Source organism: Eptesicus fuscus, chromosome 7 (genome assembly GCF_027574615.1).
Source record: "Eptesicus fuscus isolate TK198812 chromosome 7, DD_ASM_mEF_20220401, whole genome shotgun sequence".
In the NCBI taxonomy this organism is placed as follows: domain Eukaryota; kingdom Metazoa; phylum Chordata; class Mammalia; order Chiroptera; family Vespertilionidae; genus Eptesicus; species Eptesicus fuscus.
The window spans coordinates 85170620-85188194 of record NC_072479.1 but is presented as its reverse complement, the minus strand read 5'-3'; the positions used below and the strand labels follow the sequence as shown (position 1 = coordinate 85188194).

At 44.4% G+C, this 17575-nt stretch overlaps 1 protein-coding gene across 1 annotated transcript; it reads left to right on the top strand.

Annotated features, from left to right (window-relative positions):
• The first annotated feature begins 5104 nt into the window (after positions 1-5104).
• GABARAPL1 (GABA type A receptor associated protein like 1) lies at positions 5105-13655 on the top strand. The gene is made up of 4 exons (XM_008140410.3): positions 5105-5449; positions 9976-10054; positions 11095-11213; positions 12335-13655. Exons 1-4 carry the CDS (start codon positions 5360-5362, stop codon positions 12398-12400), a joined length of 354 nt encoding a protein of 117 aa, XP_008138632.2. The 5' UTR covers positions 5105-5359; the 3' UTR covers positions 12401-13655.
• Positions 13656-17575: the final 3920 nt, after the last annotated feature.

The window sequence follows — 17575 nt, the reverse complement described above, 5'->3', positions numbered from 1 at the left end:
GAGTGTTCAAAATGCTAAGAGATATAATAAGAATGAATCTGGAAAGATAGGGTGGCATTTTTATGGAAGGCATTGCATAGGAGCTTAAGCAGTTTGATCTTTATCCTGCATGCTTTGAAAAACATTGTTAAGTTTTTGAAGGGGGAGAGAGATCATGTGGCTTGTAAGATGCTTTGGGTGTCAGGAGAGAAGAGATGTGAGATGTAGAAGACAGGGAGACTATTATGGCTCTTGAACTATCTACCTCACAGACACTACTTTTTCAACTTTTTTCATAAAAGCTTACTAGGCAAAGTTATGAAATAAGGAGGGCTACATTTAACACCTCTTTATTTCAGCTTTACGGTACTCATGCTTTAATTGTTCACGTTGCCCTTTGGTGATTACAGTCCTTGTTGGACAAGTGATATTAATGATCTCCAACACACCTGAACCATTTACCATTTCTGCTAGGTTTTCTTTAGTAATTTTTCCATTCCTTTCAGTAGTTATTCCAAGTATCTAGACCTCTCTTGAGAACCAGTTTGCATATCTAACTTGCCTGTGCAGGATTTCTCTTACTCCCCTCTTGCACGAGATTTAGAATTTGCTCTCCCCTGCGGTGTTAATACTAATTATCATAGGTGGTAAAGTTGAGTACTAACTACCCTTTCCCTCTCTCAAAAGTGTTTATAAATTCAAACTCAGTAAATACCAAAGCAGATAAATGCAAATTCAATTCAAAGGGGACAACAGTTATTAAAAGTCGAATAACTGGCAAGTACTCATTACCATGTGAATGCCCACAGGGCACCATTTGGCTCTCCAAACTCCATGCGTTGGAGGCTAAATTGCAGAGCAGTGATGTAATTTGCAGGGAGCAGAGTGTCTGAGCTGGTTTTACACTCAACTTCCTAAGACTTTAAAAAACAACCTGAGAAACCTTTTGCTCTTATTTTTAAATTTGGGTGTCCTTTTTTCCTTTCATCAAATGTATACCTTAATAGAGATTTAAACGTCCAAGAGCTCGACAAGGCTTGCGAAGGAAAGTAGCACCTTCCCATCACACACATACATATACAAAAACATCCTACTTTTTAGCTGATTCTGCAAATTCTATATTTCTCCAAATACTATGCATAGGTTGCATTGTAGAAGATGAAAATTTAGCCATTTTTTTTTATTACCATGATCCCTATCTTTGCTACTATGGGGAAGGGGAAAAATTCCTCTCCCCCCCTCTGGTTCTTTTTGGCTGGCTGGAATAATCAAAATAACAGGAGGCAGATTGACAAGAGAAAATCAAAGTTAATCTGTGCTCAGGAACCCCACCCACATGAGAGAGTCCGAGACCCTGCATACATGAGAGGTTCAGAGATAGAAAGGGGGATTGAGGTCTACAAGACATCCTGAGCTAGTGGTGAGGTAAAGTGCCTTGGGGGCTTCCAAAGGTCATTGCAGAATGATAAGAAGAGCAGACATTCAATATTGGTAATTTGCCTTGACCTATACATTGATAGGTCAAAAATAGTTATCTCTGATAATCTCTTATGGGCAAGGTCTCTAATTCAAACTCCTCCAGATAGTCAAGGGGAAGGGGGATAGAAGTTTCTCTTGAGACTAATCTAAAATCTCAAAGTAATCTGCCTTCCACTGAAGCACATCTTGGGGTGGCTTGTTCTGGACCTCCATACTACCATAACACATCTGAACATTTCTTGCGCCCTCCTATCTTCTAAATATAGTTATATCACAACTAGAGGCCCACCAAGCGAAATCGCACGAGACCCAGACCACGAGTGCTGCGGGACCCAGCATCAAGTCCCCGCCCACCCACACGTGCCCACCTTGAGGACAGTTGTGGACAGAGATAAGAATAGTTTCCTGCCCTAACCTTTCCTTCTCAGGAGCACTTAAATTGACCTTTGTTGGAAGATGAGAATTGAACAGAGCAACACTTACTTGTTTGCATGAAGAAATCATATGATATTCAGCAGGTGCCTTTTGGCGTTGGGTCGTTACAGCGTGAAGGCGTCATGGCCACAGATTTTTATAATAGAGATTTTGATTATATGAGTTTAATGGGAAGCAGGCTTTATGGGTTAAAATTTTGGTTCTTTCCCTTACTCCTTGTCCAATCCATCATGGTGTAGTTACTTAATAGTTCTATATTTCAATTACTTGCTGTAAAATTAGAATAAAATGAGTATATTACATTATTATGTGAGGACTATGTGTTAATATACACATACTATACATAAAGCTTGTACTTTAAAACATTAGTAACTATTAACCACTTTTACTACCTTGAGGATTATCGTCATCGCTCTCGCGTGTCAAATCCTGTTTCCCGTATCCCATATCTTTTCCTTTCTTGGTTTACTTACTCATTTTGCAGGTGCTTCCTGAAAACAGATACACAAGCAATGCAATTCTGGTTTCCATGTTTAAGGAATGTCATGTATTATTCTTATACTTTAAATGATAATTTACCTTGTCACAAAATTCCCTGAGGATTTTTAAGGCATATCTAGCTGTTATAAATAAAATCTAACTCCCCTTCCCCATTTTTCTGAATTCTCTCTGAGACTCCTAGTATTTGAATGTGGAAACTCGAATTTGCATCCCTTTGCCCTCTTTCCATCTTTGTCTTACTGTTTTACCTTCTAGGAAATTTCCTCAACTTGATTCTAATGTTTCTATTGAATTTTTCCCCAAGGACTAAAGAGACTCCATAACCATGGAACGATATTAAGAAAAAAGAAATGACACATTGAAATAGTGTTAGAGATGAGATGATGAGACCTCGATTCTTGTCTTCTTGAAGGAAAGATTTCAATCAAGAGACAAGGTGTAGAAAAGCAAGTGAGAATTTATGGAGGACAGCAAAAACACTTAGGACAGTGGAACTAGGCAGGGCATAGAAGTAACAGGAGAGCCTCGGCCCACTGGGAAGTCAGAGAAAAGGCTCACCTGGAGACAGGTTCAAGGGCTTAGCCTTGGACCACCAACCTGCCACTGCCTATTGCTCCCCTGGTTGCAAGTCTCCTGAGGTCTCTTGAAGTTTAGGAGATATGTGTCTGTGGGGGAAGGAGAGCGGGGAGAGAATGGCACAGGCATGCTCTCTAGAGGGAGAGAGAACTGAGACCTTCATTTTCAGGGTTTTTAAATGGCTGGTGCTTAGGGGAGGTCTTAGGGGAGAATCAATAGAATATTCATCATCTTTATGCTGGTGTACCAAAATGAGATTTATCCTCTTAATTTGTCTGTCCTTGGGTGTGGTTGGCAAATGGCAATAATTGGGTTTCTGCTATCTGTCTCCCTGAGTAGAGTGATGTATGCTATTTACCCTGTGGTTGGGGAGGTGAAGTACAAACCATTTACTCTTAAGTATCCTTGGTTTATGGAAGATAATATTTACTAGGTGGCTGCAAACTGCTGTTTAACTATCTTAGTTTCCCTATTCCGCTTGTCCTGAAATTTTTTCTAGCTTCTTACTACTCTGTAACAATATGGTTTTATTATACTTATTCTGGCTTTAGTGAGCTCTCTCTCTCTCTCTCTCTCTCTCTCTCTCCTAGAAATGATAAAGACAAAACTTAAAGACTAATTAGGAATGGATATGAGTAATAGTGGTGGTTTTAAAACATGTTCACAAATTCTTTAACATGCCTCCCATCTCTGGGATGGATTTTCACCCATAAAAATGATTGAAAGATGCCATGGTGAAAAATAATTAACATCAAGAAGCAGGGCTATACAACTCACTTTCCTGTTTCAACAGTACAGCTTAGTTTCTTTTATTTTGTGGCTTTATTTTTTTTAAATCAGAGACCCTGAGAACTTGATACAATGTAGGTGAAAGACAATGCCCTTTGTCTCATTCAGTTTTTAAAAATATATATTTCTATTGATTTCAGAGAGGAAGGGAGAGGGAGAGCGAAACATCCACTATGAGAGAGAATCATTGATCGGCTGCCTCCTGCACGCCCCACACTGGGGATTGAGCCCACAACCCAGGCATGGGCCCTGACCAGAAATGGAACCCTGACCTCCTGGTTCATAGGTCCACGCTCAGCAACCGAGCCACGCTGGCTGGGCTGTCTCAAACAGTTTCCAGAACTTCCGGAGCTTGTTCTGGGTACAGCAGCCCTTCCTCACACTTCTTATAATTCCTGCTGCTCTTCCCCAATAGGTCCCTGCCATGGATAGAGGGTGGAAAAGCCCCAGTCCCTTTGATTCTTGGTGAGGTAAGGGGAGGGCCCAGCACCCTCTCTGGTGGCACTTTCTATTCACATTGGGGACACTTCAGCAGCAGTGCTATCTATCCTCCAGGTGAATGTTTGAATAAGGAAAAAGACTGAGAAGAACTACTGATTTAATCACTCCAATCTTGCTATTTTCTTTTCCCATCTCCCGAGTTAACAGGAGAAAGTGAATCATTGCTATATTTGAGCATGCATGCAGCCCTTGGAGTCATGACTGACAGCCCTCTCGGGACCTTGCTTACACTTCACGCCCTTCACCTAATATGTCCCTCCGAATTCCTGAGTCACGATTTGTTTATGTTCCTGCTCCAGGAGCAAACTGCGGCAGGAACACAAACAAAATGACGCCAACGAGGCGGAGGAGGGGTCACCGGCTAAGGAAGCCAGCCTGGCTCCCAAGGTGCCCGGCGGGTGCAGCTGAAGGAGCAAAGGGCAACCTGCAAGCGCAGCGCATTCCTGCACCGGCCCAAGGAACCCGTGACCCCTGGTCCCCGGTTTCCCCAGATGCCAGCTCCAGCCAGCTGGAAAAGGCTGGTTTTTCTCCCAGTGTGTGTGTGTGTTTGGACCCAACCAAAAAAACAGCGAGGAAGAGGGAAGAAGACATCTGTAGAACATTTTTTTGTTGTTGTTTTAAAACCGTTTTTCATGTCACACTCTCCATGGAATAAGTAGTTCAAAACCCGTTTCCGTTTGCAGTGAATTATATTCAGGAAAAGGTCAGGTAGGAAGAGAGCACCCTGAAGCCAACCAACCACGTGTCTGTCCACCCCCATCCCGCTGGGGTCCGGGACGCCGGGGGGCGGGCCGAGGGGGCGGGGCGTCGCGACGTCACAATGCCAACGCGCCGCCGTGTTGTTTTTGTGTTCCCAGCTTTCGGGGAAAGCCAGCGCCGGTTCTTTTCACCTGGCCTTCCTCCACCTGCGGACCAGAGGAGCCGAGATCCCTCCCGAAAGCCCGGCCTTCGCTGCGTGGCGACCCGGAGCTGCCTTTTTTCCGAAGCGGATTCCGCTGCGTCTTGAGATTTGGCCGAAGGAAGCCAGACGAGGGCCACGCAGTCACCAGCCCTGGAGGCAGGCCCCCGTCCGGGGATCTTAGAAACCCTGCGGTTCATCATGAAGTTCCAGTATAAGGAGGACCATCCCTTTGAGTATCGGAAAAAGGAAGGAGAAAAGATCCGGAAGAAATACCCGGACAGGGTCCCCGTGAGTTGCGGGGGAGTGGAAAGGGGGAAGGGAAGGGGGACATAGGAAGGCGGGGGGGGGGGGGGGGCGGGGAGGTTCGTGATGGCTGCCCTCAGGCACAGCAGAGCGCTGGCCCCTAACAGGACTGAACCCTGAACGCCCTTCCCTGCCAGGAGGGCTGGCGGGATGGGTGCGCTGACTGCGGGTCCTTTAAAAACCCGTGTTCCCGGGGCCCGTGCCCATCTCCGGAGCCGACCGCATCCTTCCAGCCGAGTCTGCGTTTGAATGACTCAGCAGAATTGGGAGGCTGTGTATGCAGGTTGGGAGGCGCTCAAAATAATGTGGCCCTTGTGTGCGAGATCGGCTAGGTCGGGCCCGCATATTTGCTTCCTTTAAGGTCGCAGGGACAGTGATGTGGGGGAAAATCTCTGGGTTTTGCTCCCATCGATGTCTGCCTTAGCTGGTGCTCCCTTAATCAAGTTGGCTTTGGTCCTCATAGCATTGGGTTTGGGAGGCAACGGTTCGGAAGCCAGTGGGTCTTTTTTTTTTTTTTTTCTTTCCATTCTGTTAGGGTTGGAGGGGGGGGGGGGGCAGGTGGCGGGGGAAGTGCCACAAGACCGGCCTGGCCGGGAAAACAAGGTCACGTTCCCTGCGCAACAGCGGGGCTGCCTCATTCTTGGCTCCCCGGGCCCTGGGAGGGGGGGGGGGGTGCGGGCAGGCCGCCTTCCTCCGCTACTTACTCTGATCAGATTGTAATTAGACACAGTCAGGAAGGCCCGGGCGTTGTTCTCTCGGTTTGTGGACCCTGGTTCATGTAACTGAGGAGGAAGGGAGAGAGTATCTTTCTGCATCCGGGCGCTTTTCCCATCACCAACCCCCACCCCACCCCCCAACCCCGTCCCTTGCCTGGTTTTTCTCTCCTGTGGGCTACACAGCCGGATTGGAAAGCAGAAGACTTTTAAGTGTGCTAGAGAGAGCAACAACCTTTCTGTTTTGGAGATGAAGGAGCAGAAACTTTAGATTGTAGCCTTTATTATCTTCAGGCAGGGACATTAAGATACATGTTACACATCATTTACAGCTAAAGGAATTTCGATGATCTGATGTGCTTTCCTGACCCAGCAGGTACACTTAGGCCTCCTCTCCAATCCTTGTCTAAGTGTCGTGATCGCACAGCGACCAGAGCAATCCTTTTCCTATCAGGACAGTCCTTTTCCTGTAAGGAAGAGGAGACGCGAGGGCTGTACCATTCTCTGGACATTGCACACAAAAAGGATCCTTCACTTATTGCTTTTGGATGACTGCTTCAGAAGTTTCTCCCAAATCTGGTGATATTCCATTGTCCTCTAATAACATTTAGAAGTGACAGTTAACTTTATTGATAGTTGTACCTGAGCATATTCTTCCCATAGTCATTCACTCTGTCTTAATCGTCCGCCCACCGTTATCATCCCCATTCTACAGAGGAAGACTCTGAAGCACAGATAAATGAAGTAACTGCCTAAAGGTTTCACACAGCTGGTCTGTTGCAGACCTGGGGTTGCAGCCCTGCTTTGGGTCCTCCATACAATTCTATCAGAATTAAGTGTGCACTGTGCACCTCACACTGTTTGGTGTTGGAAATAGAGAAATAAACTGTTGCTTCCATCAAGTGTCCAGTGTAGTATGAAGCTCTGTTCTCAGTAGCTCTATGTAAGTTACAAACTCTGAACTATACCTGTTCCTAAGTCTAGTTAAGTTTCCTATGTTTCCTTAAAATTGAGATCCATCCCATTTCCATTTACATGCATTCACCCAGAATATTTCAGCTGATGCTCCCTATTCCCTCCCTGCTGAGTTTGGTATTAAATTTTTACAAAATTGTATAATTTGTAAGCTATTTGGACCAGCACTCAGACCTCATAGTCCCTCTAGTTAAAGTTTTAACCAGTTAGAAGCCTCCCAACTGCTCCTTAGGAGCTCAGCCTGTGACCTTCCTTCTTTCTGGCTGTGGCGCAGAAAGAAAAGCTTTGCTGAGCTCTGAGGTTTGATTCCCGTTTTGGGTCGAACCCTGAATCTTGTTACAGTGTTCTGTTTACCAAATAGAGGGTTAGAGTAAATTATGTCCAAACCCCCTTTCAGCTGCACCATTGATGGGTGGTGGTAAAGCAGCCACGTACCCTGACTGCTCACATAACGCAAGCTTAGCCCCAGCACAATCTCTCGAGCTGCCACACCTGAACAGGTGTGACTGTGCCTTGGGAGAGAAGGGTTTCATGGGTTCTTAAAATGATCTTGTTAGCTACAGTGTGTTGAAAACCTGTGACATTGCAGGAAACTGTTAGGCACAGGTTGTCTATTTTTTTTTTTTATTGTCTATTTTTTAAATTCATGAACAGCCCAAGGAGTATTAGCCACATTCCATTTCACAGATAAGAAAAACAGATGAGCAAAGCCTCTGGCCCAGAGCTCACTGTAAGAGAGTAGCAGAGTTGGGATTCTTGGAAACCTAAACATTTCTGGTAAAGCAGTGCTTTCCTGCTCCCCTTCCTTTTCCTCTCCAAGTCCTTCCCCCTTACACCCCCACCCCCCCCCCCCCCCCCCCCCCCCCCCGCGGATGTCTCCTTTGCAGTTGGCTTTTTTTCTACTCCCTTGTAGTTTCCTTCTTTTATTTTTTTTTTTATAATTTATTTCAGAGAGGAATAAAGAGATAGAAACATCAATGATGAGAGAGAACCATCAATCGGCTGCCTCCTGCACGCCCCCTCACTGGGGATTGAGCCCAAAACCTGTCACCTTCTGGTTCACAGATTGACACTCAACCACCAAGCCACATCGGCTGGGCTACTCCAGTTTTTATTTTTAAGTGTTATGCTCCTTTGGTCTTAGTGGTATAGGATTATTTTTCTCTGTATACATAAAATAAGTTTTTCACTACTGTTTTTTTATTTTTATTTTATTTTAGAGAGAGAGGAAGGGGGAAAGAGAGAAACATTAGAGAGAACCATCAATCAGCTGCCTTCCTGCAGGCCCTGTCTGGAGATGGAACCCCCAACCTGGGCATGTGGGGGACTTGAACCGGCAACCTTTTGATGCATGAGATGATGCCCAACCAATTGAGCCACACTGGTCAGGGCAGTTTTTCACTATTTTAATTGGTCTCCTTAAATTTAAAAGGTTTAGATACCTTCCTCTAAGCCAATCCTTGTGTTTAGATAATTTACAAAGCATTTTCACATAAAATTTTGTGGGTTACTCAAGTCCACCGTATCAGTACCATAATTTTGTAAAGGAAATGTTGGAAAGTTATCATCTTCCCTTTACACATTGGAATGCTGAAGCTCAGAGAGGTTAAGTGACCTGTTGAAGATCGAACAGCTACTAGGGATACTTGACCAGTGTTTATTTCTGTTTCTATAATTTTCCTATACTTTCCAAATCCTCTATCTAGAGTAATGATATTTTCTAAACTAAAAGTCTAAATCTCATGGCTTTATAATACATTTCAAATATTTAAAATTTAAACATATAATATAATATGCATGAAGTATAAATCTATAAATACTAAATATACTTTTGTAGTATGTAATTAAATTTAAATATATTATTTAAATATTTAAAATGTTAAATATTTATGTCTTCTATTTTATAAATTTACATGAATAAAAAGTCTTTATTTTTCTTAAATTTTTTTTTAATTGATTGTTTTAGAGAGAGAGGAAGGGAGAGAGAGAGAAACATCATGTCAGAGTGAATGAAACATCGACCAATCGAGTGGCTGCCTTCTGCACGAGCCCGCAACCTGGGCATATGCTCTGACCAGGAATGGAACTAGCAACCTTTTGGTGCACAGGATGATGCCCAACCAACTGAGCCACACTGGCCAGGGCAAGTCTTTAATTTTTACATAGCTTAACTTTTTTCTTCCCATTACAGAAATCTATGGTTTTTCCAAACTTTCAAATATTATAGAAATACTTATAGACATTGAAAAATCCCTTGAAATTCTAACATAATATTGATAAATGGGTTATTGTACTGAGATAGCACAGAATACCACACTGTAAGAACTATTTTACTACTTACTCTTTTGCGTAATAAAATAGTGTCTTGAACTTTTTTTTGTGGTCATTCTTAAAAAATTTGACAAAATATAAAATTTAAACCACGTCATCTCTAGCTTTAATAAGTGGCATTTATAAGAAAGAAAACTAACAGGTACTCTGGACCATTTGAGAAGACCCAGACAGCCTTAATGCTCTAATTAAATACCAGAAGGCATCTATCTTATAGTATACCTGACGGGTAACTTGTAATTACTTAAAATCAAGATTCGTTTTACTTTTCATCACATGGCCTGGCCATCCTCTTGTTATTGCAGTAATAAAACTACAACCTTTTTCAGAAAGCCCGTTTCCCCGAATATTTGTAAGGGAGACTAAGTAACGGAAAAATGTTACTGGGACTAGTCACACTCACTTCAAACGGGGAAACTGTAGGATGTGGAAGGAAAAATACTAGGTTGGTTTCCATAGTTTTCATTCCCCACTCTTTGCCTCTCCTGCCAGGTGATCGTGGAGAAGGCTCCTAAGGCCAGGGTGCCTGATCTGGACAAGAGGAAGTACCTTGTGCCCTCTGACCTCACTGGTAATGCTCTTCCTTCCCTGACCCTTCCTCCCGTAGCAACGTGTTCCCAGTCCTTCCTGCATGGATGAGATTGTGAGACTGAGGAAGTAGGTTGAAGAAAGTAGGGTTCTTCAGAAAGTTAGGTTATTCAAAAATGGTGACATGATTCTTCCCCATCACCAGTCCCTTAAGCATTTCGCATCATAGTGCCTCGATTTTGGGCACAGCAAAATATAAGACATTGAAAGAGATCAGATGTCTGTTAGTTAAAGCACTTAACATCATCTTTGTTACTGTGATGTCACTTTATTCCAGGAGGAAAACCAGACTAGTTTCTTGCAAGAATCACATTTTAGAGATTCTCAAATGATTTCCTTGTCTCCCCAAACTCCATTTTTTTTGGTTAACGTTTTACAGATGCTTTGGTTAACGTTTGGAATTGCAGAGGATGTAATATTCATTCTTCACCTTGGTCCTCAGTGGAATTATCACTGCATCCAGGAGACACTGGAAAGATTTTTAGATATGTTTGCTCTAGAGTTCATAGATTTAAATATCAGCCTTCTAGAAGGTCTTCAGCGTGCTCAGTAAAAGGGAAAGCGTTGAACTCCATTCATTATCCCAGCATTGGGATGAGTGGTGGTGCTGAGATTACTGGAGTCGAGAAGACCTCTTCCCATGACTAGTTTGTCTTAGGATGGACGTGTGTTTCAGATCAGATTTAGACAATGAGGAGGTTATTATAGTCTGGATATAGAGTGTTCCCTCCAAGCTGTTCTCAGGCTTAGCGTGGATATGCTAGCATCGGGTCTACGTCTGAATAAATGAAAGTAAGTTCCTATTTTCTGAGGAATAAACTGCTCAGTGGCATATCACAAGTACAAGATATAGTACAAGTCTTTGAGTTTCACTTTATTTCTATCGCCATGGGACCGTAATGGGCTCTGTTCAGATGGTATGAAAGGTGGGACTTGAAAGGGAGCAGGTATAGCAGAATTCTCCTAGTCCCTTGTGTTCTCTCCTCTTGCCTTTCTTTTATAAAACCTTCTTCCTTCATCCAGTTGGCCAGTTCTACTTCTTAATCCGGAAGAGGATCCACCTGAGACCTGAGGACGCCTTATTCTTCTTTGTCAACAACACTATCCCTCCCACTAGCGCTACCATGGGCCAGCTGTATGAGGTAATGGTCCGGGTCACAGCAGTGCGGACAGGTCTGGTGTTCTCCAGCCTTTGTTCTCGTGCATTTTGATAACACACCTGGGAAGTGGAACAGGAGGTGTTGTCTGTCACGATCCTCTTACTCAGGGCAGGCACTGTGAGGCTCTGCGAGATTAGATAGCACTCTGTCCTTTAGGAATAGAGCAGCTACCGAATTCAATCCCTTTTAATTCTTCTTTCAGTCTTGCCTTGCCTGGCATATTATTTTTTTAAAATATATTTTTATTGATTGTAGAGAGGGAGAGAGAGACAGAAACATTAATGATGAGAGAGAAGCATTGAGTGTGTGCCCTGACCGTGAATTGAACTGGGACCTCCCAGTTCATAGGTCGACACCCAACTACAGAGCCAGCTAGCCTTGCCTAGAGTATTTTAACATAGGATTATCATTATTGAAACAGTAGGAAATGGCTTTTGATTGTGAAAATTTCAAATAAACTGAAATTTATAATTAAGACAAAAATCTTTAAATTGTTTTAGCAGGTAAACTTAGCTGGAGAGAATAATGTATGTGATTTTTTAAGAATACATATTTTTATTGATTTCAGAGAGGAAGGGAGAGGGAGAGAGAGATAGAAACATCAGTGATGAGAGAGACTCATTGATCGGCTGCCTCCTGCAAACCCCACAGTGGGGATCGAAACCCCAACCTGGGCATGTGCCCCGACTGGGAATCGAACCATGACCTCATGGTTCATAGGTCGATGCTCAGCCACTGAGCCATGCTGGCCAGACCAATGTATGTGATTTTATTTGGTTTCCTTGGTAAACGGTCAGAACCCAATAGTAGGACTTTGTCTTGCTGTATCACCTAAGAGTGTAACTGTTACTCCTGAAAGGATTTCACACACGATGTTGCCTCCTTCTGTGCCCCTTTAGTGAGTTAAATAAACTTCGAATACTTCTAATTGTTACCCCATAGCATATATTCCCTATCAGTATATATCTCAATGTGCATGTTTTGTTGTATCTGTGTTTTCCTTGCTAGAAAGAATGAGCTTTTAAAGATAAGGATTATGCCCTCGTCCGTGGAGATAATGAATGGGATGATGTTTTCTAACCTGTCCTCCTCTCTTCCCCTAGGACAACCATGAGGAAGACTACTTTCTGTATGTGGCCTACAGTGATGAGAGTGTGTATGGGAAGTGAGTGGTGGCAGCCCAGCAGATGGGAGCACCTGGACTCGGGGGTAGGGGGAGGGATATGTGTGGGATGTGGGGAAGAGATCGTTAGCTCCCACCATGGAGGAGACAGAAGGTGAAGACATCTGGAAACACTACACCGTACACACCGTCGTCATATTTTCACCTGCTCAGTTGATATTTTTTTGCTGCTTCCTCGGCCCAGAGAGAAAGCATGTCAGGACAGAGCTGTTGGATTAGCCTTGCTCGAGGAATGGAGAGGATATAATTTCATAGCATTACTGCGAATTAATTTTTGTGTGATTTCTTTTCTTTTCTTTTTTTTTTTTTTTAGAAGAGTCAGGAGGTGGGCAAGTTGGGGCCAGAGTTGATTGTGGACCAGCATCACCTTTCAGCTCTCCCTTCTCTTGGGGCAGAGATTCTCTTTGACATTTGCACAAGACAGCTGGGGAGGGGAGAGGGGAGGGGATGGGAATGTTTTAGGACTACTGGTAGTGGACCATTCCTGGGGACCAAGAGAGACACATTGTAATTCAAACATTGTACCCCATCTCTCCTATCTCCCCTCCTCCTCCTCCTCCTCCTCCTCCTCCTCCTCCTCCTGCTGCTCCCCCTCCTCTTCCTCCTCCTCCTCACCACATCTCCCCCATCCCAGTCATAATCTCACAGACATCAAGCACCACCCCAGTGATGGGGATAGATGTCAAGACAGAAATTTAGATGGAGCTCACTTTAGGAAAATAAGAGCCAGGCGTGAAGGACGTGACAATGAAGGTAGTTTTGATAGCATTAACTGGAATTGATGAAGTATTGAACATCTCTGCCTAACCTGCTCTCTCTCTGGTGCCCCTCATCCCACCCCTACCTTGGACTTTAATGAGCCTCAGCCATTTCCAATGACAGACTCAGCGGATGTCCTCCCCTCCCTGCTGTCCCTTCTGTCTCACAGGCACAGAAATGCTAAGTGATGGCCAGCTGCTTCCCTCCCGGGGTTTTCATTTACTGCAGCTGCTAGTTAGGAAAGTTGGAGAGGATGACTTTTAGTAATTCGTGGGGCTTCTGTTGATTCTGATTATTTTCACTTTAGGGGTTCTTCTGGGTGGGGGTGGGGAGCACTCAGACATGACATTTCAGCTCATCTCTGCTCATGAAAAGGGTTCTTCCTGTGTGGGGGAATCTGGGTGTTGATTCTGTCAGCTGCAGGTTCTTGTGTAATGTTTATGCTGTCAGGCCAAGGAAATAAAGTCGTTGTATACCTTCAACTCACCGTGAGTTCACAACTGTTGCCTTTGCTTAGTATGCATTACAATGGATGGCAGGTGGGAGTCTCTGAGCAGAACATCTGAGTGGGTGACTGTTGGCAGTATTTGCTCACATGTAGTCAGACGTGTACAAGTTTGCTGACCAGGAGTTACCGTCCAAATGTGAGTGGAGTTGGGGCAGTGTGGTGTAATGGTGGTGTGTGCGTGCTAAATGCTTTGTCACTGTTTTATGTGATTTTCTAAACTGAAGGGGGAAGACAGCCTACATCAGAATATGGGGGTTGGAATTGGGGATGTGCAATGCCTAAGCCTTGTTCCAGATTTTACCCACTCAGGATCTCTGCATAGGCGCCTGAATTTTTAATCCCATGATTCTGCTGTGCACGGAAGTTGGAGAGGCATTGTTCCATATACCTGGTTTTGCTCTTAAGTCCCAACTAAACATATTCCCTCCACATCTTGGTCGGAGTGAGGCTAAAGCAGAAAAGGCACATAGGTAAGGCTCCTGGTCTTCTGACCATTTGAGTCCACTCTGTCAGGGACTGATACATGAGTGAGCAGTTGGAGTGCGAGTTAGGAGACAATGAAAAAAAGATTAGTAGACCATGCTTCCTTAAAGAACTTCAGAACCTGTCTCTGATATTCTAATCTTGCATCTGTATCCCCAAGTAATGTCTACCTCTGCAGTTTTGGTGGTTATGAAAGATCCATGGCAGGACTCCACCCACCACCAAACCACGCCCAGTGTACTGACTGAGAAAGTTCAGCCCGGGTTGCGGGAAGAGGGGAGCCCAAGACCAGCAAGCACCACATGAAGAAAATTAAGAAAAGCTATAAGGAATTTTGATGTTGACATCAAAGCACTGGGAATAGACAACTGTCACTACTGGCAGAAAAATATTTAGGTGTTTCTGATAAAGTCAAATGGAAGCTAATATTTGAATTAAGATATGAGTTATATTTTTAAGGTAATGGACTTAGTCACTGCCTAAGAATGAGATGGGATAAATGTTTAAAACAAATAACCCAGGCTGGTTTTGCTCAGTGGTTAGAGTGTTGGCTTGTGCACTAAGGATCATAGGTTCGATTCCTGGTCAAGGGCACATAGCTGAGTTGCAGGTTTGAATCCTCTGGCCCTGGTCAGGGTGCTAAGTTCAGGGTGCATGAAGGAGGCAACCAATGGATGTTTCTACCCCACTCCTGCCCCTCCCTCCCACTCTAAAAAATCAATAGAAAAAAGTATCCTTGGGTGAGGATTAGCCAAAAAAGGTAAAAATAAAAACAAATACATGGCAGATCCCAGTTCCCTACACATGGGGAGCAGTCCCTGGAGTGTATGGGATGGCAGCCCATCACTAAATCCAAGAGGTACTTTGATCTGAGAACCTCTGTCTCCCTGGGAGGCCTTTGCTTAGTTCAATCTGACCTATCTCTGGGTCTTTCTGTTGGAGAGAATTGGTCCTTTGATGGGACATTGCATACTGCCTTAGACCAGCCCTCTACTGTCTTAAATCTCTAACGTTAAATAACTTAGCCCAGTTCAGGGGCAAAGGCAGGCTGGGTGTTTGAGGGCTCCAATTCAGAGGTTCCTTCTCAGAGCCACTCCCACGCTTCCTGCTGGTCCAGCTCTAAAGCCTCTCAGTGCCCTCTGGCCATTGTGTAATTAAGTCTCAGAGTAAAAGCACCTTAGGGAATGTCTTTTCACTATTTGGGGCCTCTTGTTCCATGGAAGGTTGATTGACATCCTGATACTTCTTCCGGGGAATCAAGAGTGAATGATGTGTCAAATAGTCCAATTTGCCCCTTAGAATCCAGTCTGAAGTCACTATCAGGGATGAGTGAGTTTTTAGCTTTTATCAGATATTTTGGTAGATCTCATATCTCTGTAGGGTGAGCGTACATCTAGTTTTGCAAAGAGTGTCTTGATTTATTCCAATTGTCCTGATTGGTTTATTTATGCTTATTTCACTGTCACAAGTTCCCCAATGGGCAAACATAGAAGTTCACTCTCATATCTCTATATAAAAGCCCAATGACCAGAATGGCGGAACAACCGGAACGACTGGAACAACCAGTGGCTATGATGTGCACTACATGCAGCAGCCAACCAGCCTGATCTGTGCCCCGATTGGCCAACACCCCCCTCCTTCAGCCCCCCAATTGGCCCCCAACACCCAGATTGGGGGTGGGGCCAGCTGGTTAACCACCAGTGGACCCTCCCCCCACACCAGCCTGGCCCAATGGGTCCCCATCGGGGTATGCTGGCCAGACCCCACCCATGCACGAATTCGTGCACCGAGCCTCTAGTTTAGTATAAAATGGAAGCTTATTACCACCATGGAGAGGGAGTGAGAGAGAGAATATCTGCCATCTAGATACATCCTGCCCCACAACTGTTAGCCCTGTGGGTGGAAATGATAAAAAGAAAGCCACTCTTGAATAGCAGACTGCTTGCCGTGTTTTCCCCAATGTAGAATTGATTTCCTATAAAGCTCTGCATTTAAAAAAGTTCATAGACTGTGTTGTGAAGTCAGAGGTCAAGATTGCAAAAGAGCAAAGCAAATGGTGGTTAACTCAGGAAGAGAGGTGACTAGGCAGACAGGTGCACTGCCTGGCAGAGCTCCGGGGGCAGCACGCGGTTTTGCAGTGTGGAAGGTGTTCCCGGCATGTGCACAGGCCTCTGGCTGTCGCAGTCCCCCTTTGGTTACAATACTGTCAGTGTACCAGTTGCTGTGGACATGTTACCGTCGGTAAGCACACCATTATTTGTTGTATTTGTGTCATTAACCACCAAATGGCATTCATTTGAGGTTTTGTGTGTGGGCTGAGGCATGCTGTCCACTTGCCCATGGATATAGCACCAAGTTAACTGTTAAAAATAAATGCAGTCATTTCTGGAAAATAAACTAGTTGACAAAATCAGTTTCAGCCAGTTTTGACTCTAGAGAAGACTTGTAATCCACTACTTCTAGCTGTGTTTTCCTTCGGATATAATTTTACTCAGAGATTTGAACGAGCTCCAAGCATTCATCCTTATTTGTTTTGTTTTGTTTGTTTGTGCTGCATGAAGCCACCAATTATTTTCAGGAACCGGCCCATTTCGTCCTTGAGTGGCCCTGAGTCCGTGTTATCACTGAGAGAGCTTGCCTGCAGCCCAACTCCCCACCCACCGCTCTGTTTCCCTGGCTTCACAGTGCCAGGGCTACTTGGTCAACACAGCTGGGGGCATAGTATCACGTGAATGACTCAGGCTGCAGAGCTTGTTTTTCTCAGCTATTTTGATATACGTTTTAAAAGGAAAAAAAACACACACACATTAGAGACCCTGTGTCAAAAGCTGTGCTCTCCACACATTAGCAAATACAACTCCCCTCCATTTGTACCACCCGGAGCAGAAGGAAGTGTGTAAAACTGCCTTCCAAAGAGGACACGCCGGGCTCAGGCCTCTGCAGCCCAAACAGCTCTGTGGCCGGAAGTGGGCAGCCCAGTGCTGGGGACGACTGGTTCTGGTGGCAAGTTAGGCCTCTTCTCCCTGTGCCTTCTTTTAGTCAACTTTCTAATCCCCAAATGACAGATCCCTCAAGGACCCACTCTTCTTAATTACCCACAAGGGAGCAAGAAAGTGAATGAAAGCAGTGTCAAAGGGCAGGACAGACAGCAAACCTTCATTGGCCCATTATGTATATAAATCATTGTGCTAGGTTCTTACTGTTGTCTCACCGAATCTTGGACAATAAAACCCATAGTGAATATTTTCATCTAATTTGGCTGCTAAATAGGGAAAAGAAAGGTTAATTTTTTCGAGATGAAACAGCCAATATTGAGCTCTACACAGTTAGATTCAAGTCCAGGTCCAGTTGCAAACTAAATGCCTGGGGTCAAAGTGTTACCAGGGAGACCATGAGACCTCGGTTCTTGTC